Below are 25,464 nucleotides of genomic sequence, written 5' to 3'. Positions count from 1 at the left end.
TCTGCCAGGTTTACTGTTCTGCGGCCTGGGCCGAAGGCTTGAGGCGGCCGGGAGGCTTTGTGGATCCCCGGCCTTCCAAGAACTCTCTGTGGGCACCGAGTGGCAAAGCCTCAAGCCACAGAATCCACAGGGCATAAAGGCTCTTAGTGTCGGGGCTTCAGGAAGCAGCTGGCAGGTAGAGGCGAGGACGGACGGCCCGAACGTGCTGATGGATGCGGAGGAGGTGGAAGGTGGAGAGCGTAATTGTTTTGAACAAGGGGAAAGTTAATATAAGAGACGTTGCGGTGGCAGAATTGGTGCTTTACTGTAACCACAGCGTGTCCTGATGACATAACGGCTGAAAACAGGATTTCTGCTAACACTGAAGCCGGATCATGGAGCTGTGAGGGACTGAGCTCGTAGACCAGCTCACCTACCTGCCCCCACCTGCCCTCACTGATCATTTTACAGCTTCCCAAGTGTTAGCGATGCTATAGGCAGCAACACACCGTGCTCCGTAGCGGCTACTCACTGAGCTAGTTGGCTATAAGCTAACCGCTATCATCACAACCATGCTAGCACTAGCCAGTCATGATATCCCTGTGAGCTTCTTTCTACTTTCTCTGGACTGTTTACTGATGAGGGGAAAACTAACATCATGCTAACTAGCTAGCTTACAGTCAGTTAGCTCATTAGCTCAGTGGCTAGCAAGCCTAAGCTGACAGCTGTTAATTAAAAGCTGTATTAGCATAATGCCGTCCTGTCCTGTACTGTTGAGGAGCCATTTATTCTCTATGACTGCACTCAGCTCAGCTAATAAGTTACGATAGCGTCTCTCCAGCTAACCAATCACTCGAGGGTCAGCTCAGTCACGATTTGCTATTGGTCAACGTTCACAAACGTGAACCTGATCCAAAATGACGTGGTCATCGAGTCCATCGAGTCCTCGTGAAGAAAGTTATTTTAGCTTGTTGAAAAGAGAGAAAGAATAAACTCATCTTTTCTTCTTCTGCTCCGTTAAAGGTGACCACGGCATCATGTCCTTCCTCATCACGTCCACGAGCCTCCTCTTCCCCTGCTCCTGTTGCCTGGCAGCTTCATCCTCAGCCTCCTCCTCCAGATACACCATCATCATCATCTCTCCGGACAAACTGTCTCAATCTCACCTCTTTCCAATGAAAATCTTCATCATCATCTTCAACTCTGCCACCTCCAGCTGTTCATCACTGCTGCTGCCCCACCTGGAACCCACCCGTCAGTCCTGCCCCGTGTCTCTGCTACTCCCGACCTCCTCGTAAATCACCACACCTCCTCCCTCAGCACTCCGTCACGTTCCCTCTCCAAGTCCACAAGGACGCGATGCAGCTCCTCCGGACCTTCACTCAAAGCGATCTGTGGTGTGAGACCATACCTCTGCTCACCCATCACCACCATCTGAACCTCCCCCTCCATCACTCCATCACTCCATGCTCCACACACTCCTCCTCCTCCTCCTCCATCCTCTCACTTTCCAACATCATGTAAACAGTCCAGTTAAAATGCTGCCATCTCTCCTCATCCTCCCCACAGGTGAGTCACCTGCACCACCCACCTGTCCAACCTTCATCCTCTTCACAGCTGCCCTCGCTTCATTCATGCTAATCTGCTGCACTTCCTGTTTCACTATCCTCACCCCCCCCAACACGCTTAAGTACAAATATCCTTTACTGAAGTAAAAGTACTACAAAAAATACTCTGTGACAAGTAGAAGTCCTGCATTCAACACGATACTTTTAAAAAAGTACAAACAAAAAGTACTTAAAGAATAAAAGTACTCGTTAGGCAGTAGAATGGCCCCTGTCATCATAGAGCTACTGTATCAAATACTCTCTGATTATTATTACTATAACATTACTGTTCCTGTTTGAACTACTGCACTTTATATACATTCACAGTTGAATAACTAGTAACTGTGTCTATGTAGTGAAATTAAAATGTAACTTAAAATGGAAATGCTCAAGTAAAGTACAAGTAGATCAGAATTGTACTTTAGTATAGTACTTAGTAAATGTACTTAGTTACTTTCCACCACAGAAGATGACAGCTTGTATTGAAGCAACACTGGCTCTCAGCTGTCAATCAATCGTTGCCATTAGAAACGGCCATTCAGACGCTTTGATGATGGTTCCAGAAATATACTGAAAAACATAACATGTACAATAACTGCAGTATTATTATCCTACACAAAACTGGAGAATTTAAATTTCGACTACAAACAGTTGAAAACGTGGATTTAAGGACTGAAGAGTTGATTCTTTCGGCTCTGATCGGTGCTGCTGTCACCTGTCGTCACACAGGAAGTGAAAACACACCTGAGTGAGTCTCTGTGTGTGTGAGCAGGCCTGAACCTCGTGTTTCGTGAAGGAAGTCGACAGTATTTAAACGTTCGCGTCGGGCAGCGAGCTCGGCCGGTTTAACGGCCTCTGACTTTCTGCCAACAGCATGTTCACAATGAGCTCCCCTGGGAAGAGCCGCGAAACCCCGAGAACGCGTCGGCGTGTTTCTAATCAGCCTTTTAATTCCCACAATAAAAAAACTGCGTCCACACTGAGCTTCTTTGTGTGGAATTGATTTCTGCAGCTATAACCTGCTTCCTGTCAGAAGTGCTCTTTAAAGAGCTGCTCACAAATAACGGAAAATGTTGCCGCTCGGCGAGCACTAACAGTTGGATCCGACTCATAAACATGCGGCTGTATATTAGAATTTAATTAAGCATCAGAATCGCCAGTTTGAGTCCCATTTTTCTGCTGTTTGGTTTGGAGGCAGTTCCACATGCCGCCGGGTGAAGTCAGCTCAGACGTGCACTTTTTTCATGTATTTGTAATGATTTTACATGTTTATGACTGTGACTCATTGAAAAGAATGTTTTCCATCACTGAGTGAGGTCTTTTCTGCAGCCACCCACTGCTCCGTCTCCTCCACACACACCCAGTGAACTCCCATCAAACAGCACCTCCACCTCCTCCCCGCTCGCAGCACGTCGCCTGATGATGACACAAACTTATAATGAGCTTCAGCTCGCAGGTTAAACGCACGCTGGCACACCTGGACCGAGTGTAGCTCTGAACTCTATTATTTAGACGCCAGGTTTGTGCAGTTCAGCTCTAGAATCTGATTAAACGAGAGCTCGCAGCCATGCTAGCAGCTAACTGAGCCTGCAGCTAACCATTCATTCCTGATGGATTTTCTGTGGATCCATTAATGATCACTAATGATCACTTTCACTGCTTCAGCGGCTGCTGTGATTGGACGGAGGATCTCTGGTGACTGTCCCCTTTGACCAGGACTCAGACTGAATCAAGCAGGAGGAACTGAAGGATTCATTGACAGTATTCTATACAATATTCTATTATTTCATTGACCATAATAAAGATGTTTCAGGAGGATTTAAACACAGACTTCTATGTAATAATATATTTTGCCAGATATACTGAGGATTATATTTCTTTGTGTTGCTCTGTGTTCTGTGGCACCAAAACTCCTCCAGAAACTGATGAAATCTAATGAAACGTTGCGAAACGATGCCAAGCTTTGTTCTGATCATTAAACGGCTGCTGCAGATTTGACTGTTCGCATTCTGAAACTGAAGAAATGTCACGTTTAATTGTCTGATTCCAACAATATTTGTATATTTAACCAACAGAAAAATCAATAATCTTAGTATTTGTACACCAGAATAAGATTTCTTGTTTAGCAGCTCAGCACAAATATTTACAGAAACTGTGATCATTTCAATAGATTCAGTGTGATTCAGCTTCGGGGCGTGACGTCTGCACACGTCACTACAAACACCTTTAAAATGCTCAGAATCTGAACTGAGTTTGGTGGAGTGGAAGTCATGTTGCCTGTTTGAAACTGTTGATCAGCTGCTTCACCTTCATGCCTTAGAGAACGCTGCCATCATGTGGACAGATGTTGAACCGCCGTCAAACACAGCGGGGTCAAAGGTCAGGCTGAGCTTCACAACCGCAGGCCAAAGACAAAGATATGAGATCCATGAACCTGACAGAGGACGACTCGTGACCCTGCTGCTGGTGAAACTGTCCTGTTCTCAGTTTTCAGACCTGATTCCTAAAAACTACTTTATTTTTTAAATGTTTTGATTCACCTCATCATCTGTTCATTATTCTGTTCAATCTGGGAAAGAGTTTGTTTGAAGTCAAATGTTTTTGTGTTTTCACCCAACAGTAAAATATCTTTTCTCTCGTCTCAGTGTCTTCACAGACTCATTTAATCACTGAACACCGGATCAGTTTCTATTTTCGATTCCAAAGGAAAAATAATGTTTCTGTTGTTAACTGGCAGTAAATCTGACTGTCCTCCTTTTTTGTTTTGTTTCCATGTTTGTAATAAACTGAACAAACATTTGCTGGTTTATTTATTCTAAATGGAAATAAAATGCAACAGCTCTTTTTCAATTCGATTATTATTTTTATTTTTCCCCCGCACAACATGAAAAAAACTGCTTTTAGTAGAAGGTGTTTGGTCTCTTGGTGGTGAAGCGGGGTTTGTGCTGGCGACGCAGGACCCTGTGAGGCAGAGGGAACTTGATCTTGGAGTCCTGCAGGAGGAATCAGAGGAGGTGATGTTCAGTTTCAGACAGTGTGGATGCAACCAAACTTATTTTAAATCAGCAGTGAAGTTATTCAATCGTCTGTCGCCAGTTTCAGAACCGCCAAGTTTGAAGATGGAAGCTTGAAATCTGGAAGAGGAATCTGGCTTTTTGTCTGGCGGATTTTTAAACTGGAGCTGACAAACATGGAGGCAGTCCAGAGAGAGACCCGCGACACAGCAACGACCCCAGCGGGGTCACAAAACATCGAACAGCGTCCCGACTCACGTGGAACTGCTTGATCGCGGGTCTGCGACACTTGTTGGCGGCGATGACCTGCACCTTCATGATCTGGATGGAGTGGGCGCGAGCGCGGTGGCGAGCTCCCATGTCACGATCTGACGGACGAAAGGCAGGTGACAGTTCAACACAACTTTATCGATACAGCAGCTTTAACACAGGTGTGTGTGTGTGTTACTGTCAAAGCTGAATGACGGACGTGTTTCAGGTGAGTTCAGGTTCATTAACAGTGTTTTAATTGGCTGATCCTTCAGACTGACAACAGATCACCAACATGTGGATGCAAACAAAATATCTTTTAAAAACAGCGTGGTGTTTTTAATCAGTGATCTGTGGCACCAGAACTCCTCACCATGAAACTGTGCAGCTCTAATGCTAACATCAGCATGCTAACATCAACAAAGCTAACAACTGAACCTTTCAACTGAGAGTGTGTGTGTGTGTGTGTGTGTGCGTGCGTGCGTGCGTGCGTGCGTGCGTGCGCTCACAGCACTGGGTGACGGCTCCAGAGGTGGTCAGGTCTCTGTACTCTCTGTACATGTTGTGGGTGCCGCTACGGGAGTCGTAGCGCAGCCAGATACCAAAGTTCTTCACCTTCTGGGGGGTCTTCTCGTGGACCTGCACGAGTCCAACAACAGCAGCAGGACGTCAGTTTATTATATATTCTTAAACATGTTCAGTCTTTATGACACTTCTTGTGGGGAGTGTGAGAGTTTCGACAGAGGACACATTTCTGACAGTAGAAGTCAGTCTGTCCAAAGACTGACACCCCCACTAACACTGTAGTCCATCATCCAAATTTAAAAGGGTTACGTCCATCTGACAAAATACATTTTCAATCAGAAGACGCTCCTGACGACGAAAAACAAGACTGCCCTCAAACTTATATCGAACAGATTAAAACAGCACAAGACAGAAATGTTCCAGAAAATAAAGAGACATCTTCCACCGTGTGCATCCAGCCCCTCCCCGTCTACTTCTCCCGTAGTTTAATGGTGGTTTGCATCCATAAATGCTGCATTAAAACCACCTGCTGGACTGCTACATCTACTCAAGCAAAGGTCCAAGACAGACATGTGGCTGGACGTAGCTGCACGTGTGAAGAGCGGTCGTCATGAGTGGCTATCCCAGTAATTTACCAGAACTGTGTGTGAAAGAGGCCTCAGATGGCATCACTGCCAACAATGACTTGATCCACATCGTTCATCACTGCTGTCACGGTAAGTTAAAATCTGTTATTGTCACATCTAAAACATTGATTCTTTGAATGTTGACCCTTGAATTCACTTTCAAAGGCACCACAGCATCAGAGAAAGGCGACAAGGATCAATTTCTGTTTGCACACCAGACAAAATCATACCACTGGAATGATACGGCCTTTGGGTTTGGGTGCAAAATGTGATAAAGAGTGTGAAAGGAGCGTTAGCAGCATGTGTGGAGTTAGCTGAAGCTGAATGGACAACAGGCCAGGCGTCTGTGTGGTTCAGAGACCTACCAGGCCACAGTAGACCGTCTCTCCAGAGGCCTTCTTCATCTTCCTCAGCTGGGAGACGAAGTACCAGAAGCGGGACTTGGCCACGACATGGTTGGGGGCGAAGATCCTCATCCGGTACAGAGGAGGGGCAGGATTCTTGGCAGAGGGCAGCAGACGCCCAATGACTTTGTACTCCCTAAGCTGCATTGAGAGGAAAGGATCTGTTAGGATACATGTGCATCATGTGAAAGTTTACACGTTGAGGCGTTTAAAGACGATTTGTTGACCCTTGAATTCACTTTCAACGGCACTGCAGCTTCAGAGAAAGGCGACAAGGATCGTTTTCTGTTCGCACACCAGACAAAATCATACCACTGGAATGGTATGGCCTTTGGGTTTGGGTGCAAATGTGATGAAGAATATGAACAAAAAGACAGTAAAATCCTGAGTGGCTTTCGTGGACGCCGATTCTGAAGACGTTGATGCTTCTAGAGTTCGACTTCCTTCTGTTCTTATGCTTCAGACGTCGCAAATGTATTTCATTCAGAGTAAAATGTGGTCTAACATCAAATCCATACACACTCCTGTAAACTTTGGTTTTAACTGAGAGTTTAGTAACTGCTCTATTTCAAAACTTTGACTACTTTTCTTTTTGTTCTTAACTTTTTTTTGAACATTTGAGTTTAGGTTGTATCTGCACACATTAATAACTCAAACTCTGGAGAGACCTGATGAGACCATGTTGGGTAGAGCTGAGCAGTGACCCAACAGTGCTGCAGAGACCCTGTGGAAGTCTTGTTTCTCTATGATTTCAGGTCTGGGGGTTTGGGCAAAGCATTTATATTTTTAATGAAATAGTTCACTTTGAGTCTTTCCTATATAAAAGTTTTTTTTGCAGTATCAGTTTGATTGCTGGTCTCTGTGACAGTACATGTTGTGACAGTTTATTGCTCTTTAGTGCTGACAGCCAGGAGCCTTGTGCTTGATCACTTCACACAACACGCAGAATTAAAGCCTCCTCAAACTAACAGTCTGTGAGCTACAAACATTACTGAGAGCCTGACAGCAGATGTTCTGCAAAACTTCACCAACCTCCACCAGACCAACCTGAGCACGAGCCGCACGGTGGGGGCGCTTTTCCAACCGACAGCTTAGAAACATCACGAAAATTAAAGCAACTACTAACTACACGTCCCGTGGTACAATCCACGTCCAGGGGACAGCAGTAAACACATTTTAGCACCACACTATTAGCGGCTAACGTTAGCTTTCACATGAGCTAGGTTAGCTAAAAGCTCAGAGTAAAAGCCGCTCGTGCGGCACGTTTAACGGACATTATACCTCAATAAATAATCAAATAAAGATGTTTCAGGAGTTGTTACTGCTTTTCTGTTGTCAGTGACGGTTTATCGTGTCAAACAGGTCTCAGACTGTAAAACACACACACGGTCCCATTTCAAGACACCGTCGTCCACATGGTACCGCGGACGCCATGTTGTAGCCGCAAAACACATCGGTAGGAAAAAGACGCAAATTGTCACTTAAATTAGGACTTTTTGGACCTATAAACGCATACATCTCACAATCATAACGTTATAAGGCGATATCGGTTCATATAGTTCGTGTGTTGTAAGCGTATATCGGTAAATAAAGAGTTTTACGTACTGTGCCGGACGCCTTCATGGTGTCTCTCGCTCACTGCCACAGTAAAAGAGGAAGCAGCAGGGCGGAGCCTCCGCACGTCAAATGGACGGAGGAGCGGCAGGAGGTGTCAGGAGGCGGGCCCAGCGGGCCTATCTGCCGGGCCTGCAGCCCGAGCTGCTGCCGGCACGAAGATGCGCTCATGTTCGTCAGACGACCGTGAAGTCTTCACTTCATACGTGTGTTTGTTTATTCAATGTTTATTCTTACAGGACTAGTACAGATGACGAGCCTTTAAATTACACAAAAAACTGCACAAAACACCAACACTGACACAATACAAATACCATAAAACTAAATGAAAGCAGTTTTAACATTAGTTTATTCAGTCATGATCCATTCAGAGCTCTGTGGGTCAAGTTTCCACAGATCCATCCTCTGCACGGAAAACAATAACAGCACCACCAACACCACCAACAACAATCATCATCATCATCATCATCGTCATACACTTATAATAAAATATTTTACTTTTATTCTGTTTAAGTTAAACATTTAAGTACAGACATGCTTACCTAATTGTCAGCTGCATTTCAGTGTATACATTTTAGTATATATTCAGCTGCTGTTAGTATATTTTTATTTCTGGTATATTTTTATTGCATTTACGCATAATTTGTCTACATGTTGGTTTATTTTATTCAATTATCTTTGCATTATTTTATTATCTTGTTTCTAACATGGGGGTTGTCATTCATATTTCCTTGACATGTCCATGCTCAATGATAATAAAGAAATCTTGAATCTTGAAGTTTCTCTTCAAAAACACAAGTTGTGCTTTCATATGATTTCACGTCTTCTTGTTGTGTACAGGTTAAACACACAGTCATGTGTCAGTTAGTGAGGTTTACATGTGCTGGTAGGTGAATTCTGTTACCTTTATAGGATAGACTAGATATTTTCCCTTATTTCCAGTCTTTATGCTAAGCTACGCTAACTGGCCAGTGACTATGGGCTTGCAGACATATGAGAGTGGTATTGAGATAACACTGCAAGACAATGTTGGATTTAACACTTTAAAACTGTATGAAATACTTATTGTTATGAATATATATATTCGTAACAATATATATATATATATATATATATATATATATATATATATATATATGTATGTATATGTATATATATGTGTGTATATATATACGTTTTTTCCTGCTTTAACATAGAATAAAGGTTTAACAAACATGAAAAAGGTTTTTAAATTGAATCAAAGTTTTGACTTTGATTTCTAGGAGGACAACAATGTTGGGATCACAAACATGTTTGTCCAACTACGAACCGCAACCTCACTTCAGTCTCTTCAAAGTGAGCTAACATAGCTAACGTTAGCAGGCAGCAAACATCTGTCCGCATGAAGACAGTCTTCAGAGTATCCAGTAGCACGTCATATATCACATAAGGGTGGTTGCAACACAGAAAAGAATAATTCAATTTATTCCACTTTTATCATTAATATTCATAATTTTTCGCCGACGTTGTGGGTGAATCGCTTCCTGTGGCTGTGACCCGGATGCTAACGGAGTGGACACGCCGCACCGCCGCTCTGTCGTGTGTCGGTGAGTGTAGCCGACATGCAGCTCGGTTTCTAGTGAATTCTCAGCGGCTCCGTGATGACTTGACGGGAGAAAACAAAAACACTTGATGAATTAAGTTTTCATTAAGGTGAGCTTTTCAGAATGTGCCGTTCGTTTTACTGTGCTTAGCCGGATAAGAAACGGATAACGTTAGCGGAGTTTGTCATCGTGAGATTTTCACAACGATGATGTGATTGAAGGAGGCGAGCGAGACATCAGCAGGTAACGTTACCGAGCCGCGATAAACAGGGATAAAAAAACACGATAAACCTGCTTTCATCCCACACACTGCCGGTATCACAGTTCATAGAAGCTTCAGGTGATGACCGGGGTCTTGTTAATTGTTACACGGTCAGGATTGCTAACTTAAAGCAGGCGAGCTCAGAAGCTAGTCGGCTAACGCTAGCTTGAGTTAGCGGCAGTCAGCTATGTTGTATTTGTATGAAGTTGTTAGCTTGTAGCACCGCAGTGTCAACTTTTCGAGGAGTGGCCCGGCTCGCATCTCGCATCTTTAACCACGACACACGCGGTCTGTGTCGCATAATAAACCGTGCAAATGTTCAGTGGAGGTCTTTTGTTTGTGGAGTTAACATCAGAAACGCGACATCGTGGCTGAAAGTGTTGACGCTGCGTTGCATCATGTAGGCTGGCTGCTGTCACCTGTATTGTTCATCCTCTCCGTCCTCCAGAGGCTCAACACAAAGCTGGGTTAAATAAACACCAGTCGTCAGTGTTGATTCGTCATATCTGAGGCATTGTTAGCAACCATCAGCTCACACCAGTGCTGACCCTAAGAGTCAGCTCACCTGGATGTCACGTTGTGTCACGCACAGGTAACCCAGCCGTGTTGCTTCACTGCCAATTTACTGACTTATCTGAGCCGTCAGAGAATGACTGAGTGCACATTTAGCATTAGTTGGCTTTAGCCTCAGTTTGTGCCTCTCATGCAGTGTTACACTGGAGTCCCACAGTGACATGGAGTAAGGATGGATGTTAAATAAAACTCATGCTGTTCTGAAGGTGTTTCTGAGCTTCTGAACACTCTGGATGAGCTGAACGATAAAGAATATTTTCAACCTGTTTCTCAGAGAACTAAGGTGGTGTTTACCTGCAGGGGAAACGGTGGTTCTGTCTGCAGTGGACACAGTGGGTTTTCACCCCTCCATCTTTGAGGATTTGGGGAGAAACAGTGGTGAAGCACTCTGTCTGGATCACAGGACGTCCCCTGTGTGCAGACCTCAGGTGAAAGGTCACATTATTGATCTGTTTTTTCATCTTCAAGTTTGTCAGCTGCTCTTCTTCAACCAATGAACTCATACTCACACAACAATATTATATTATATTTTACCTGCTTTTTTATTTATTTTTACCTTTTTTAAGTATTTCATCCTTCTTTCTGTATGTTGAGCAGTTTGTGCAGCAACAAAGCAGTTTCTCTGCAGTGATCAATAAGGTTTTCTGAGTCAATAGTGAATGGAAACAAGCACTCATTCACATTTTCTCTTTTGGAAAATCTGTTTTCTTGTGCTAAATCTGGATGAAACTTGACAAGTGACTGTTCATGGGATCATATTTGGCTCTTGTGTTGCTTCTTGTATTCAGAAGTGAGATTACAAACTCAAATATGGGTGGAAGCCTGATTCTAGTCAGAGGTGTTGATTTAATTTATTATTGAGGACATTGTTAGTGTTGGATGTCGTACTGGGCTGCATTGTATTGAAAGGTGTCCCCTTGTGATGGTCAAAGCTGTGGAACAAACAGTATCATCTCAGTATACTTGGCTGCATATTTCCATGTGCATTGCCGGGCCAGTGCAGCTGAATGCTCTTATATACTTCACTGCAGGTTTTCCTTCCTTTTACCAGATGAGAGAAACCTGGCTGACAGCAGCAGAGAGGAGTGCACCTGCCTTGGAGGAAAGCTAACCCACGAATGGCCTGCCAGTCTGTCGCTGCAGTCATGGACGAGCAGGCCCTGCAGGGGCTCAACCCGAACGCCGACGCCCGCTACAGGCAGAGGGTAAGACACAGAGTGATCATACTGTTTGAACAAAATCCCTCCTGTGAGTTTAACCAGTGCACCGCAGCCTGGGGGCCAGTGGGGATTGTAGAGATTTGGTCACTGGTCGTGGTTCGTCTTCAAGTCTTCATCTGTCTTTAATATCTGGCTGTGGTGGACCAATGAGGAAGTGGTTAGAAATGAAGAGCAGGGTTTGTGTGTGTTGTTAAGCTGATGGCTTGATAAGAATGTGCAGTGTTGACGTGTGTGTCTTCAGGCCATGGTGTACTTCGAGCAGCTGAAGGAGTCTCAGGATGGTTGGGAGGTGTGTGCAGAGGCTCTCGCTAAAGGGATTTACAGGTGAGCGTCACTTCCTGCTGGGATCCTCTCATCGCTGCTGCTGGACTGTTTCAGATGTGTGGAAACTTATTTCTTCTGTCATTTCAGCGACGACCATGTGAAGTTCTTCTGCTTTCAAGTGTTGGAACATCAGATCAAGTTCAGGTGAGGAGGAAGAGGCTCCGTCTCATTACCTTCATGAATGATAATTATCTTATCGTCTCAAACCGTGTGCCGCTGTTTGTGTTGCAGACACGCTGGTCTGAGTGCAGTTCAGCAGCAGCTCATCAGAGAGACTCTGATGAAGTGGCTCCAGTGTCAGGTACTGCACGATACACCACTTCTACCTGTGGCTTGTACTTAGATTAGAAGTAGTAGTAGTAGTAGTAGTAGTCAAGCCCGTCTACGGGGGGGCAACCGGGTATGTTGTCCCGGGCCTCAGGACCATAGGGGCCCCTGAATGACCCTTAATTTATTTTACTTTACATTCACATATTTCTTTTTAATTAAATCATTGCCTGAAGAATTAAATATTATCTCTACTCAACATATATCCCCCCGTCTTAGCAGAGAATGGTTTGACCCCGCTCTGGCACACTTAAGGCTATGCTACATACGTGCCCGGAAGCTGGAAATTTGGGGTTGCTGGGGGGGCCCTATGATGGTCTCTTGTCCCCGGGCCCCAGCAAGTCTGTTGACAGCCCTGGTAGTAGTAGTAGTAGAAGTAGAAGTAGTTAGAAGCAGACTGCTGACATGTTTTTTCATCCCTTCTTTTTGACTACAGCTGATGAACGGCCAGCCTGAGAAGCCCTTCATCAGGAACAAAGCGGCTCAGGTGTTCGCCCTCACCTTCGTCATGGAGTATCTGACTCTGTGGCCCAAGTTCTTCTTCGACATCCTGTCGCTGGTGGGCCTGAACCCTCACGGCGTCGACGTCTACCTGAGGACGCTCATGGCCATCGACGCCGAGGTGGTCGACAGAGACATCCTGCACTCACCTGAGGTCAGACTGAGCTCTGACTCCTCCCACGTTTGCTCGAGGACGATTTTAAAGTCAAACAGATTTCATGAGAATTTAAGGAAGAAGTTATTTTACAGACAAACGAACAAAGTGATGTGACAGAAAGTAAAGGAAGGCAGCAGAGACAACTACTGTTACGCTGTACTAACATTACACAACTAGAAGTACTCGAGTAGAAGTATAAGTACAGTTAATCAAAAGGAAGTGAATCACATCTGTTGTGATAATTGATTAATCAAGTGATTTACTTCTCATGTAAAGAACAAATACAGCCGCATTTAAACTCCAAGTAGAATTTAATCTAAAAAGTTGCTGAGTAAATGTGACTCGTTATCCACCTCTTTTATCTGACGAGAGTTAACGAGCATTTGTCTGTCCTGACAGAGCCGCTGAAGCTCTAATGACACAGATCCTTTAAAGGCAGAACAGGACTGATCAGTTTTTTTTCTCTGCTCTCTGATTAAATCTTGACTGAACAGTCAGAGAAAGAAAAAGCAGAATGATTGATGATGAGAGGAAGAGGAGATGAGTGTTGATCTGATGAATACAAAGTGACGACCGACATGTTCTGAAGGTGTTTGTGCTGTGACAGAGCCGGTTTGATCGATAACTCTGGACTGAACGAGTCGTCCGGCGAACGCCTGAATCTGATTCTGGATCAGGAGTTTTCTGACTTGAGCTGAGAGACTCTGGTTAATCGTGTTGAATCTTTCCTTCAGGAGACGCGCAGAAACACTCTGATCAAAGACAGCATGCGGGAGCAGTGCATCCCCCACCTGGTGGAGTCCTGGTTCCAGATCCTGCAGACCTACCAGCTGTCCCACCCGGAGCTCACCTGCCAGTGTCTGGAGGTGGTGGGAGCCTACGTGTCCTGGATCGACCTCAACCTCATCGCCAACGACCGGTCAGTCGCAGCGATCGTCTAGTAGATCACAAGCGTCACTGACCAGTTGAGAAAGTCTACATGTGCAGAGATTTTTGATTTTATTCAGAAAACTGAACATGAACAGGTGTGTCACACGTCGTCATGTCACTGTGAAACCTTCACGGTCGGTCAGTTTGGACGATCAGAGTTAGGTCTGTCATTCATGGCGGTCTGTCAGACCCTCACTGTGGGTCCCACTGAGGCAGCTGACGGCTGGAACTGGCACAGAAAGGCTTAGCTTGGATTATTTGAAGCGGGGTTGTCAGAGGTCCTCATATACTATCAGTATACTCTAAAACACTTCACTGTAGTCAGTGTTTGACCCACGGGAGAGGCAGCAGGAGGGGCTGGAGGGAGCTAAAGAAAGACCCACAAGGCAACGTTTCAGTTTAACTCTTTCATTATATTCACAATATTTCCAGGCCTCTCTGGAACTGAAGCCGTTTATATTGTTTTTTTTTTTGCTCAAAGTATTTTTATTGGCATATTAAATTTATACAGAATGACACTTCAAAAACAGAACTGCATGAATACAATATAACCCCCCCCCGCTCAACAGAGCCCCATCCCAACAACAGTATTACTGTACCATTAAGTAGTTAAATAATGATCTTATAAAGAATTACTTATACATACAAATAAAAAATAGATGTATATAGAATGAAATGAAAAATTAAAAATAAGCAGATGTGAAAAAATAAATAAATAAATCATTAAAATAAAATAAATAAGATAAGATAGCAATCGAGATTGACAAAATAATATTCAAGTATGCAAAATAAATAAATGAGTAATTATTAATAATAATAATAAAAGGAAATGAATTGAAATTAAATAAGTGGGCTATAGATTATATACAATATAGGATCGATTCTCTAAATTTTAAGTGTTAGCATCATCCATATTTTCTATGTATGTCAAAAAAGGTTGCCATACAGCATAACATTTTGAGCACACCCTTTTGTGGAATAGCGAATTTTCTCCAACACTAAGTGATGTAGGAGGTCTTTAATCAGCACTTTAAAGGTTGGCGGAAACTTCTCCTTCCACTTGAGGAGTATAAGTCGTCTGGCTAGAAGGGATGTGAAAGCCGTTTATATTGTTCTCTGTGACTAACTGATGGAGGCAGCAGATCAGCTCCGGTGTTCCTCCAGGTGAAACGTCTGGTGGCTTTGAAGACAGTTAACAAGTTAACAGCTTCAGTTCTCCGTCTGAAACTCTGTCTGCCTGCGAGCTGAGTATTAATGTAAATAACAAACTGATTTCCTGAGCAGTGATTAGTTACTGTACCAGCCTCCTGCACCAGTACTCCCACTGCTGCTCCAGACTGGGACCAGCACACGAGCCCACTTCAGATAATCTCAGCCATCCTTTTACCAGGCATGTCAAACTCATTCCATAAAGGGCCGAGTGACTGCAGGTTTTCGTTCCAACCAAGGAGGAGCACACCTGGCCAACCAATCAACATCAAGGGATCACTGAGTTATCAGCTGAAGACTGAGATCAGCTGATTAATTGGTTCCAGCCTGGTGTGATGATGAGTATGAGTTTGACATGCCTGGTTGGAGTTCATGAGGCTGGTCTGACACGTTCTGTTGTCCGCAGAGGGAAAGTGACGACGTCATGTGACACTCTGGTGTTGTGTCTGTGGGACGTTTCTCGTGTCTCTTGTTCATTTTAAAGTGTCTTCACTCAAACTGCAGGAGGTCGGTTCAGCGCTTTGATGATCAGTCTCTTGTTTTCAGCTTCGTGAACCTGCTGCTGAGTCAGATGTCTGTGGAGGAGCTCAGAGAGGAGGCCTGCGACTGCCTGTTCGAGATCATCAACAAAGGAATGGACCCGGTGGACAAAACCAAGCTGGTGGAGAGTCTGTGCCAGGTCCTGCAGTCCGCCGGGTTCTTCAACGTGGAACAGGTTCGGCCTCACCTGTCGCAGCTCCGCAAACGAGATCGGTCGTGACACACGCTGATGTTCAGGAATGACAAGAGAGCTTCAAGTTACAGGCAGCAAGAATAGAAAGAAAAGAAGAAAAAGACACAAAATAAAATCAGCTATAATAATACTATAACTTTTACCTCAGCTTGACCAGTTTGACCAATCAGATTTGATCTTTTTCCACAAGAAAAGATTTGAAGTTAAAAACCAGATTTGTTCTGTTTATTCTTCATTTGTGTTTAGTTTTTTATTTTCCGTGATTAGTTTCTCCTGGAAGCGGTTTGTGTGGAACAGAAGCTGTGGTTGTGAACACACCCTGCTGCTCGCTGGTGTTCGGGGGTCTCAGACCGGAGGTCCAGGTTTACTTCACAGCCACATGTTTCTGTTCGCACCCAGAGGTCACCGGGTCACGTGCTCTTCCTGCCGCTCCTCACTTCCTGGATGGCAGAGCGTTTCATTTCCCGCTTCCTGTCTCGCCAGGAGGAGGACGTGGACTTCCTGGCCAAGTTCTCGCGGCTGGTGAACGGGATGGGTCAGAGTCTGGTTCTGAGCTGGACCAAACTGGCCAAGTCCGGTAACGTGAAGGACGCGGCCGAGACGCTGCAGGCCGTGGAGGCCAAAGTGCCGCTGCTGCTCCAGCTGCTGGTGCACGAGGACGACGACATCTCGGCCAACATCGTCGGCTTCTGCTACGAATACCTGCACGTCCTCAAGCAGGTGAGGCCGCCAGCTTGACCTGGACCAATCAGAGTACAAAGCTGAGTCACATCCTTCATGATGACATCAGAAAATATCAGAAAAACATTCTGAGAAGTGAAATTCATGTGAAGCGTCTGTTGCTTTTGCAGCTTCCTCAGCTGACCGACCAGCAGAAGACCAACATAGAGGTGAGTCTGTGGTAACGATGCTGTTAATTATCCGACCGTCTGTTTGGCGGATGAGTAAATGAACCGTCCCGCCTTCTCGCCGCAGGCCATCATGCTCGCCGTCATGAAGAAGCTGACGTACGACGACGAGTACAACTTCGAGAACGAGGTGAGCTTCCCCGTTTGGTCGCCGACGGCCGCGTGTCGACTCTGAAACGAAGCTGCGGCTGATCTTCTGGTTGTGTTTGTCAGGGCGAGGACGAGGCCATGTTCGTGGAGTACAGGAAGCAGCTGAAGATGCTGCTGGATCGTCTGGCTCAGGTGTCTCCTGAGCTGCTGCTGGAGGCCGTGAGACGAGTCTTCACCAACACCATGCAGTAAGAAACCGCTTTGTTCACGTGGAGGAGGGACGCGTTCGGTTCAGTCATCAACCCGAGGCCGCGAGGAAACGCCACATAGAAACCATGGAAACCAAATCAGTGTTATCTGTTACATCTGACTTCAAAAGGAAGCAACATTTAGATCTGTTGAATCTCCTCAGCAGGTTTGGGGATTTCTGAACAGCAACACCTGTTGGTGGTCAGAGTCACGTGACTAAGAAGACAAATAGAAATAAATAAACTCGGAGACGAGCTCACAGAAAGTTCTTCAGATGTGAAATCCTCAGTTATAGACGAATCTTCTTTCTGTAACATTCACACCTCTGACAGTTTGTGCTGTTGAACGTCGGTGTTTTAAAGGATAACTTTGTTTTTTTACAACCTGGACCTTATTTGTAGCATTAAATACGACCATTTACTCCCCCAGACAACTTTGGTGGCATTTGGAGTCGTTTTGAAGAAATTAGCCCCAGAGGAGCGGCGCGTATATCCGTATAATGCGAGTACTCGGGGCATCCATGCAGCCTCTATATAACACATAATCTGCGGAAACTCGTTCATATTCCAATATTTAGTTCTGATATGCTGGTGCTATTCCCCTCTGAGCCCGTGGTGGCATGTTATCAACATCCGGCGTCTCTAGGCAACTACCTCTGACGTGGATGATGTCATTACCGAACGCCGGGCGCTGCGAGCAGCCGGCCACAACACGGCTGACTCTGCGGCGGTCGGCTACGAATACGCAATAACGAACCATAGCTGTGCCAAACTACAGCTAAACTAGCCGACCGCCGGCTCAGAGGGGAATAGCACCAGCATATCAGAACTAAATATTGGAATATGAACGAGTTTCTGCAGATTATGCGTTATATAGAGGCTGCGCATGGATGCCCCGAGTACTCGCATTATACGGATATACGCGCCGCTCCTCTGGGGCTAATTTCTTCAAAACGACTCCAAATGCCACCAAAGTTGTCTGGGGGAGTAAATGGTCGTATTTAATGCTACAAATAAGGTCCAGGTTGTAAAAAAACAGAGTTATCCTTTAAAACTGAGGGGTTTTCAGGAGGTCTGAACCCGTAATGTGGACTCCTGGTGTTCATCGCGTCTTCTTGTTTTCAGGAACTGGCAGACGGCGGCGTTCATGGAGGTGGAGGTGGCCATCAGGCTGCTGTACATGCTGGGCGAAGCCCTGCCGGCGTCTCACGGCGCTCATTTCTCCGGAGACGCGACGAAGGCGAGCGCCCTGCAGGACATGATGAGGACGGTGGGTGACGTGACGCCGCCGGTTGTGTTCAGTTCGGTGTGTGCTGTCGTGAACGTGTGGAAACGGTAACGTTTGTTCTTCTCTGGATCTCAGCTCGTGTCCTGCAGCGTCAGCAGCTACCAGCACAGCTCCGTGTCGCTGGAGTTTTTCGAAACGGTCGTTCGATACGACAAATTCTTTGTGGTGGAGCCGCAGCACATCCCCAACGTGTTGGTGAGTGAGTTTTAGCGGGTGTGAAGGGGGGGGAGGTGCGTGATGAGATATCAGATGAAGCTGACCAGCGATGCGTTCACTGTCAGATGGCGTTTCTGGACCAGAGAGGACTGAGACACAACAGCCCGAAGGTGCGCAGCAGGGTGGCCTACCTCTTCTCCAGATTCGTCAAAGCTTTGCAGTGAGTCCAGCTTCATCATCCTCATTCAACGCTCGCTGAGTGGTCATCACCAGCTGGACAAAATAACAGAAACACCTGACGGGACAGAACATGAAGTGTTTGGATTAGTTAGCGAGTCTTTTTAGTCAAAAAAAAACTTTCTGAAAGTAAAATGACTTTATATCCTGATAACGAGAAGTTCACGTGTGTGCAGGATAATAACCAGATGACCTAATAACGAGATATCACTCAATAAATTAACTTTGTGTGAGCAAAATAATTCTTTATCCTTCAGAACAGATGACGTCTAATAACATGAAGTTTTATTGAGTTTTAAGAAGAGAACCTGATGTGTCGATAGTTAGACGTTGAAGTCATTCCTGTCTGAAGTTTCAGATTCATTCAGACTCTCAGTTTGGTCAGATGTGAGAGAAATGTGTGTCAGCTTCAGCTGTTTCAGCAGCTCTGCTTTGTGTCGACAGTAAACACATGAACGCCTTCATCGAGGACATCCTGACCAGGATCCAGGACCTGCTGGAGCTGGCTCCTCCCGTAAGTATCAGCATCCGCTGAGTGAAGAAAGAGAGCAGCAGTCCTGAGCTGCACGCCTGCAACATACCGTTAGAAATATAAAGTCCTCAACATCCGGTTTCCTCCGCCCAGGAAAATGGCTTCCCGGCGCTGCTGACCAGCGACGACCAGCTGTTCATGTTCGAGACGGCGGGCGTCCTGATCGTGAACGGAGAGAGTCCCGTCGAGAGGAAACAGGCGCTGATGAGGAGCCTGCTGTTGCCGCTGATGGACGCTTTCCGCCTGCTGCTCGCCAAGCTGCCGCAGGAGACGGAGGAGGAGCGACAGGCCGCCCTCGCCGACTGTCTGAGCCACGCCGTCGGGTTCGCCAGGTGAGGACTCGGATCCAGACTGATCTTCTCCTGTTTGACGACACATTTTAGCTTCAGATGCAAAAGAATTTAATCAGACAATTCGGCATTAAAATAAGGCGTCGCCTCGTTCTGCTGCAGCTGTTAGGGTTAGGGTTACGTCTGACGTCTCCAAACCCGACGTTAAAGAACACCTCAGATTCTTTTGAAGTCTTAAAATAAACAAGTGCAACCCTTAAACCGACTTCATCGTCTAGTTTTATACTGGATCAACTTGGATCCATCCCAGTAAAGACACTGACGGTTCATGTCATGTCAGTGGGTTTACATTAAAATGCTTCGTTCCTGCACGTTTCTGTTGGGATTTTCGGGATCTTTTACCTGCTGCAGCTCTGAAATAGATTCTGCTGAAATGATTTTGGGTCACAGCTGAACTCGCCGTCTCTCTTCTTCCAGTCGGACCAGCAAAGCGTTCAGCAACAAGCAGACGGTGAAGCAGTGTGGCTGCACGGAGGTCTACCGAGACTGCATGCAGACCTTCCTGCCTGCGCTGAGCTGTCCCGTCCAGCGGGGGGTGCTGCGCAGCTCGGTGCGCTCCTTCCTGCACAGAATGATCATCTGCCTGGAGGAGGAGGTGCTGCCCTTCATCCCCGCCGCCTCCGAACACATGCTGAAGGACTGCGAGGCCAAAGACCTGCAGGAGTTCATCCCGCTGATCAGCCAGATGACCGCCAAGTTCAAGGTACGCAGGAAAAACCACGACGGGGACAAAACCTGCAAACTCAGATCACAGGTTTACAAACCGATAACCAGGATGAATAACCGACTTCTTCTCCCGTTGCCACGGCAGCGGCAGGTGTCTCCCTTCCTGCAGCAGGTTTTCATGCCGCTGGTGCTCGCCATCTTCGAGGTGTTGGCGCGGCCGGCGGAAGACAACGACCAGGCGGCCGCTCTGGAGAAACAGATGCTGAGGAGGAGCTACTTCACCTTCATCCAGACCGTCACAGGAAGCGGGATGAACGAGGTGATGGCCAATCAGGGTGAGTTACAGATGATCCGAGTGTTTGTTAGGTTTAGACAGAGCCAGGCTAGCTGCCCCCCTCTGTTTCCAGTCTCTATGCTAAGCTAAGCTAACCAGCTGTAGCTTTGTGTTTTATAACTTTATAATTCTGCAGATTTTAAATGTGAAGCTGAATTTTTAACCTGTTTTAACTCCTTCGATAAGACGGCAGAAGTAAAAAATGATTTTATTGACGATGACTGATGAAGAGTTGCAGTTGTTCCTCAGTTGAAGATCTTTGATGGCGTTGATGTTGCGTTCTTGTTTTCAGGAGCAGAAAACATCGAGCGAGTTGTGTTCACCATCATCCAGGGAGCCGTGGACTTCCCCGACCCCATCGCTCAGAAAACCTGCTTCATCATCCTGTCCAAGCTGGTGGAGCTGTGGGGTGAGAGCAGGAAAACATCCATCCAGCTGGTTTCAGATCTGCTCAGCGTGTCTTTGTGCCTTTGTGTTGACGTTGTTGTCCTCTGCTGCGACCCGCAGGAGGTAAAGACGGCATGGTGGGTTTCCCAGACTTCATCTACAAACACATCGTCCCTGCGTGCTTCCTGGCTCCTCTCAAACCCACCTTTGACCTCTCGGACGCTCAGACGGTCCTGGTAAGCTTCTGCAGAGTCCGGCCGGCAAACGCAAGAAGCAAAGCGAGGCGGTTAATTAACAGAAGTGTTTGTTTTTCAGACGCTGTCAGAGTGCGCTCTCACGCTGAAAATGATTCATCTCAAAAGGGTAAAACTTTAAAAATCACTCTGAGCTGTGAAATACTCGTCATGTTCGAACGCAGTCGGTCGTTATCGTCGTGTCGTCTGTTTTTCAGGGGCCAGAGTTCATCCAGTTCTTGCAGCAGGAGTACCTGCCCTCACTTCAGGTGTCACCTGAGATCTCACAGGTACGACCGTCGTTAAACCTTTAAACCGTGACGTCTCCTCGCGCTCTGGACGACAAGGCGGCGGCGTGTTCGCGCACGTTTGCGCTTCAGTTATGACCCACAGCCAAAGTTTTAACTTCCTGTCTCATGCTGTTGATGCAGTCAGTCTCATTTTCTTTTCAAGTTTCTGAACGTTGTTTAGAAAAATCGTTAAATTGTGACGTAAAAGTTCGTCCTGATGAAGGAAGAATTTCATTAATGTTTCAGCAGAAGCAGCAAAGAGTTAAAATCTGACCTGAAAACATCAGGAGCTCATTATACACTGAATACAACACTCAGAGGGGGGAGAACAGAGGGGGGGGGGGGCAGAGGGGGAGAAGAGAGGGGGAGAACACAAGGGGAGAACAGATGGGGGACAGAGGGGTGGGACAAAGGGGTAGAACACAGGGAGGAGAACAGAGTGGGAGAACAGGGGGGGCAGAGAGGGGAGAACAGAGGGGGGAGAACAGGGGTAGAACACAGGGGGGACGGAGGAGGGGAACAGAGGGGGGAGAACAGGGAGAGAACAGAGGGGGGAGATCGGAGGGGGGGCAGAGGGGGGAGAACACAGGGGGGTGAACAGGGAGAGAACAGAGGGGGGAGAACAGGGGGGGCAGAGGGGGACCTGGGGGCAGAGTGTCTGAGGACATTGGGAGAACAGAGGGGGGGGGGCAGAGTGTCTGAGGACATTGGGAGAACGGGGGGGGGGGCAGAGTGTCTGAGGACATTGGGAGAACAGAGGGGGGGGACCTGGGGGCAGACTGTCTGAGGACATCGTGTGTTCTTCACACTCTCTGACTTCCTGAACTTGATGTTTCAGGAACTTTGTCAGGTGATTCAGCAGCCGGACGTCAAAGTCCTGAAGAACTACATTAAGGTACGAGAGTGTTTGTTCTACGGAGACCAGCGGGTTCTTTGGTTCTTCCATCAGCTGACAGTTCTCTTCCTTCTTGTCTGCAGGCGTTCTTTCAGCGAGCCAAACTGTAGGCAATAAAACTGGAAGTTCACCGGGACTGAAAAACTATACAGGAAGTGGTGGAACACGCCGCTCACAACAAAACAAGGACCTTAGCATAGGAGCTGCTTCAGCACTTACAGAGCGAACGCATAACTAAGCCCGGCGTCTCCGCGGGGACATGGACAGAAGGTCGGGGGACGGATAAATCCCTCCGGCCGCCGACGAGACGAGCTGTCCACGTGGACTCGAGAGGAGCCGGAGCTCGACTGATGATCGGAACGTGGAGGACTTGGAGGAAAGTCGTGTGGAAAAGGGCTTTTAGAAGCGAACGCAGATCTGTGGGAGACGACCCGACTGGAACGTTTGGTAAATAACGAGAGCTTTACTGTAGTCCGACCTTCACTTAGAACCCACATTTCAGAACGTGACCCTGAGTTCGTTTGGTTGTTGCTGCCACAGAATGGACGAAGAATAAGGGCTGAGATGTATTATTTCCATTCATGTGGCTTTTTTTAAGTGTTGATTGGATGGATGGTTGATTTTCAGTTTGAGGTGAAACGTTTAGTTCTTACAGGTCGACTCGAAACATCCACAGACTTTATTTTCCTGAATCCTCCGTCGGTATTCTCTCAGCCGCTCTTATATTCGTTATGTTACCTGATGGATGTAGACACTCAACTTTCAGTTAAATCAGACCCTCATGGTGAGTTTATGATAACATTGAATGGGATTATAATCCGCGGAATATTTTTGTTTCCTGGAAATACGAGTAATGTTTGGAGCTGCTTTAATTTCAGATGGAAATGAACCGAAAATGGAGGAACAAAGTGTAAATAAGAGAATAAGATGTTAAAACTGTAAATAAAGTTCCTGGGTTTAGTTTTTTTGTTTTTTTTTTTAATCTTCATTCCCATCTGGAAACTGAATATGGAAGCACATTAATACCAAAAATAGGGGAGAAAAAGGATTAAAAGTTAGAAATGCTAAAACCACTCAGAAGGTCAGCGATGACGTACGTTTATTCTGACTTTAATATTTGTTACTTCAAAACTCAGAATTTTCCTTTGTGTCTCTTATTTTGACTCAAGCCTTTTTGTTTGTCAGAATTTTAATTTATATTGTTGACTTGCTCGTAATTGTGACTTCAAAAGTTAAAATTTTGACTGAGTAAAGTTGTAAATCTCATAATTGTATCACAGCATTTCAAACCTTTGCTGGACTTTTTGGTCCAAGTTTTGACAAATCTCATGCTTCTGAGCTTTTGACTGAAAAGTCATCATTTTTCGTTACTGTCATAACTTTTTAAATTTATCATGATTTTTATTTATAACATTTTTGGCTCAGTAAATCTCTTCATTTGTGAAATCTCATGACTTTTATTGAAAAATTTGAAGTTCTGTTACTTACGATGAGTATTATTTTGGACTTGGTGTCTCATCACTGTCACTTACAGCGAGAGTTTGAACATCTGTTGATTGAATTAATAAGTATATGTCATGATTTTGACTTAGTATCTCAAAATGTTGATTTACTAGGATTGAAATCTTGTAATTGTGACGTAAGTCAAAGGTTTAACGTTCAAATTTTGATTTAGAATTTTGTTCTGGTAAATCTCAAAATTCTGACTGAAAGCTTCATCATTTTGATTTGTTTTATCATAAATTAGATTTATTCTGAGTATTTTTTGTGTTTTTTTTCTAACGTTTCATCTTTTTTTTTCTTGGCGGTGTTGAGCTTCCATACAAACGTAAAGTCATTCATAGGAATCATTGATATAAAACCATGTTTGATCATATGCAGAAGCAGCTGGATGAGTTTTATATTCAAGCATTTGTGACAATTCAGGATGATCAACAAATTGATTATGCAACGTTTTACTGCGAGAAATACTGTGAAGGAGCTTTCAAACAGTAACAAACCAATCAATGCACGGCGATGAGATGTGCCGGATCATTTTTACTGAGGTGAAAAACACAAATCCACTTTTTAACGCCGACTCTGTACAGATTCTGTCGTTCTGTCTCGCTGTAGCATCTCACCCCCCCACCCCTGCTGTTTCCACTGTTCAGATCAGTTTGTGATGTTCATCGCACTTCTCCTCATTTCGTTTATCCTCTTTAAATTTCTATTTTCCCAGAAACTTTGCCTTTGGAAAACCGCCAGAGAAAGTGCCTGAAAGTGTTGCGTTCAGTTAAATGTGGTCATGCGGACGTATAAATAAAGCTAGTTTAAAGTATAAGTCTGGGTGTTACTGTACGTGTTTCTGATGTCAACAAATCCCACGAAACGGCCAAAACAACAAACTGTCAGTGAATCTCTCAGCTCCAAATCATCGCTTCTCTGTAAAGTCGTCATAAAAATAAAACAAACTCACAAATATATAGTTTGTTCTTTAACAGTACTATAACAGCGGCTCACTTTGGTTTCTATCCAACAAACAGGAAGTCCGAAGCATCAGTTGTTTTTTCTGTACGTGGGATTTGTTCACCAGAATATCGCCAAACTTATCCTTCATCTAATTTCTTAATAATAAACCATTTGTCAAACGTGCAGCCTGTGAGGATGGAGCTGGTCTGTGTGCCGCCACAGTTTATATAAATGGCGCCAATAAAAAGGACCTCAGGCATCAAAACCAAAAATCTGACTTTAACTTGATATTTGACAAATAAAACTTAGTTTACATGCAAAATATGTCAGTTAATCTTTAATCCTGACTTCAGAATCTAGTTTGAGAAAAGAAAACTCATGATCCACTCAGTAGCTAGCAGTAACTCTGGGAAAAGCTAACAAAGGGACCTTTAGGCGCGATATTATTAGCCAAACAGATTAGTTAATGTTACGAAATTGCTCCCAAACTTTATTTTTGCTGTTTCTGTAAACTGTTTCACATGCATTTGTTGGTGAGAAGATTACTATCAACAACTCTGTGCTA

The 25,464-nt window shown here is 45.3% G+C and overlaps 2 protein-coding genes and 2 non-coding genes across 7 annotated transcripts; 1 reads left to right on the top strand and 3 right to left on the bottom strand.

The window, feature by feature from the left end:
• Window positions 1-4,453: 4,453 nt before the first annotated feature.
• rpl18a (ribosomal protein L18a) lies at window positions 4,454-8,081 on the bottom strand. The gene is made up of 5 exons (XM_041964039.1): window positions 8,010-8,081; window positions 6,366-6,545; window positions 5,359-5,488; window positions 4,859-4,968; window positions 4,454-4,579 (listed from the first exon to the last, which is right to left on the bottom strand). Exons 1-5 carry the CDS (start codon window positions 8,025-8,027, stop codon window positions 4,487-4,489), a joined length of 531 nt encoding a protein of 176 aa, XP_041819973.1. The 5' UTR covers window positions 8,028-8,081; the 3' UTR covers window positions 4,454-4,486.
• On the bottom strand, window positions 6,136-6,266 carry LOC121626114. The gene has a single exon (XR_006007940.1). It is a non-coding gene; the product is annotated as a small nucleolar RNA SNORA68 (small nucleolar RNA).
• On the bottom strand, window positions 6,622-6,752 carry LOC121626115. Its single transcript, XR_006007941.1, has one exon. It is a non-coding gene; the product is annotated as a small nucleolar RNA SNORA68 (small nucleolar RNA).
• A 1,436-nt stretch (window positions 8,082-9,517) lies between the features above and the next one.
• xpot (exportin, tRNA (nuclear export receptor for tRNAs)) lies at window positions 9,518-24,210 on the top strand. 4 transcript variants are annotated; one of them, XM_041964158.1, is made up of 25 exons: window positions 9,518-9,604; window positions 11,488-11,641; window positions 11,898-11,980; window positions 12,068-12,124; window positions 12,212-12,281; window positions 12,744-12,962; window positions 13,700-13,884; window positions 15,651-15,819; window positions 16,321-16,557; window positions 16,689-16,727; window positions 16,813-16,875; window positions 16,959-17,083; window positions 18,209-18,353; window positions 18,447-18,566; window positions 18,653-18,747; window positions 19,209-19,278; window positions 19,390-19,628; window positions 20,064-20,349; window positions 20,458-20,647; window positions 20,939-21,055; window positions 21,154-21,269; window positions 21,349-21,396; window positions 21,485-21,556; window positions 22,395-22,451; window positions 22,535-24,210. In XM_041964158.1, the coding sequence occupies exons 2-25, from the start codon at window positions 11,555-11,557 to the stop codon at window positions 22,559-22,561; spliced, it is 2,916 nt and encodes a 971-aa protein (XP_041820092.1). In that variant the 5' UTR covers window positions 9,518-9,604; window positions 11,488-11,554; the 3' UTR covers window positions 22,562-24,210. The 4 variants fall into 4 exon arrangements, with proteins under 4 accessions (XP_041820092.1, XP_041820089.1, XP_041820090.1 ...); XM_041964155.1 differs by having other exon boundaries at window positions 9,600-9,710; XM_041964156.1 differs by lacking the exon at window positions 9,518-9,604 and adding an exon at window positions 9,611-9,710 and having other exon boundaries at window positions 11,468-11,641.
• The last annotated feature ends 1,254 nt before the right edge of the window (window positions 24,211-25,464 follow it).

This window comes from Chelmon rostratus, chromosome 22 (genome assembly GCF_017976325.1).
Source record: "Chelmon rostratus isolate fCheRos1 chromosome 22, fCheRos1.pri, whole genome shotgun sequence".
Lineage (NCBI taxonomy): Eukaryota > Metazoa > Chordata > Actinopteri > Chaetodontiformes > Chaetodontidae > Chelmon > Chelmon rostratus.
The sequence above is the reverse complement of the archived record's forward strand: the minus strand, read 5'-3'. Positions and strand labels throughout refer to the sequence as shown.

Coding starts and splice junctions, on each gene's coding strand:
- rpl18a (XM_041964039.1), bottom strand. Junction 5,489..6,365: donor AGACGGTCTACTGTGGCCTG/GTAGGTCTCTGA, acceptor GGACTCGTGCAG/GTCCACGAGAAGACCCCCCA. Junction 4,969..5,358: donor TGGAGCCGTCACCCAGTGCT/GTGAGCGCACGC, acceptor TTCGTCCGTCAG/ATCGTGACATGGGAGCTCGC.
- xpot (XM_041964158.1), top strand. CDS start 11,555: ATGGCCTGCCAGTCTGTCGCTGCAGTCATGGACGAGCAGGCCCTGCAG. Junction 19,279..19,389: donor TGCTGGAGCTGGCTCCTCCC/GTAAGTATCAGC, acceptor TCCTCCGCCCAG/GAAAATGGCTTCCCGGCGCT. Junction 21,397..21,484: donor AAATGATTCATCTCAAAAGG/GTAAAACTTTAA, acceptor TCTGTTTTTCAG/GGGCCAGAGTTCATCCAGTT.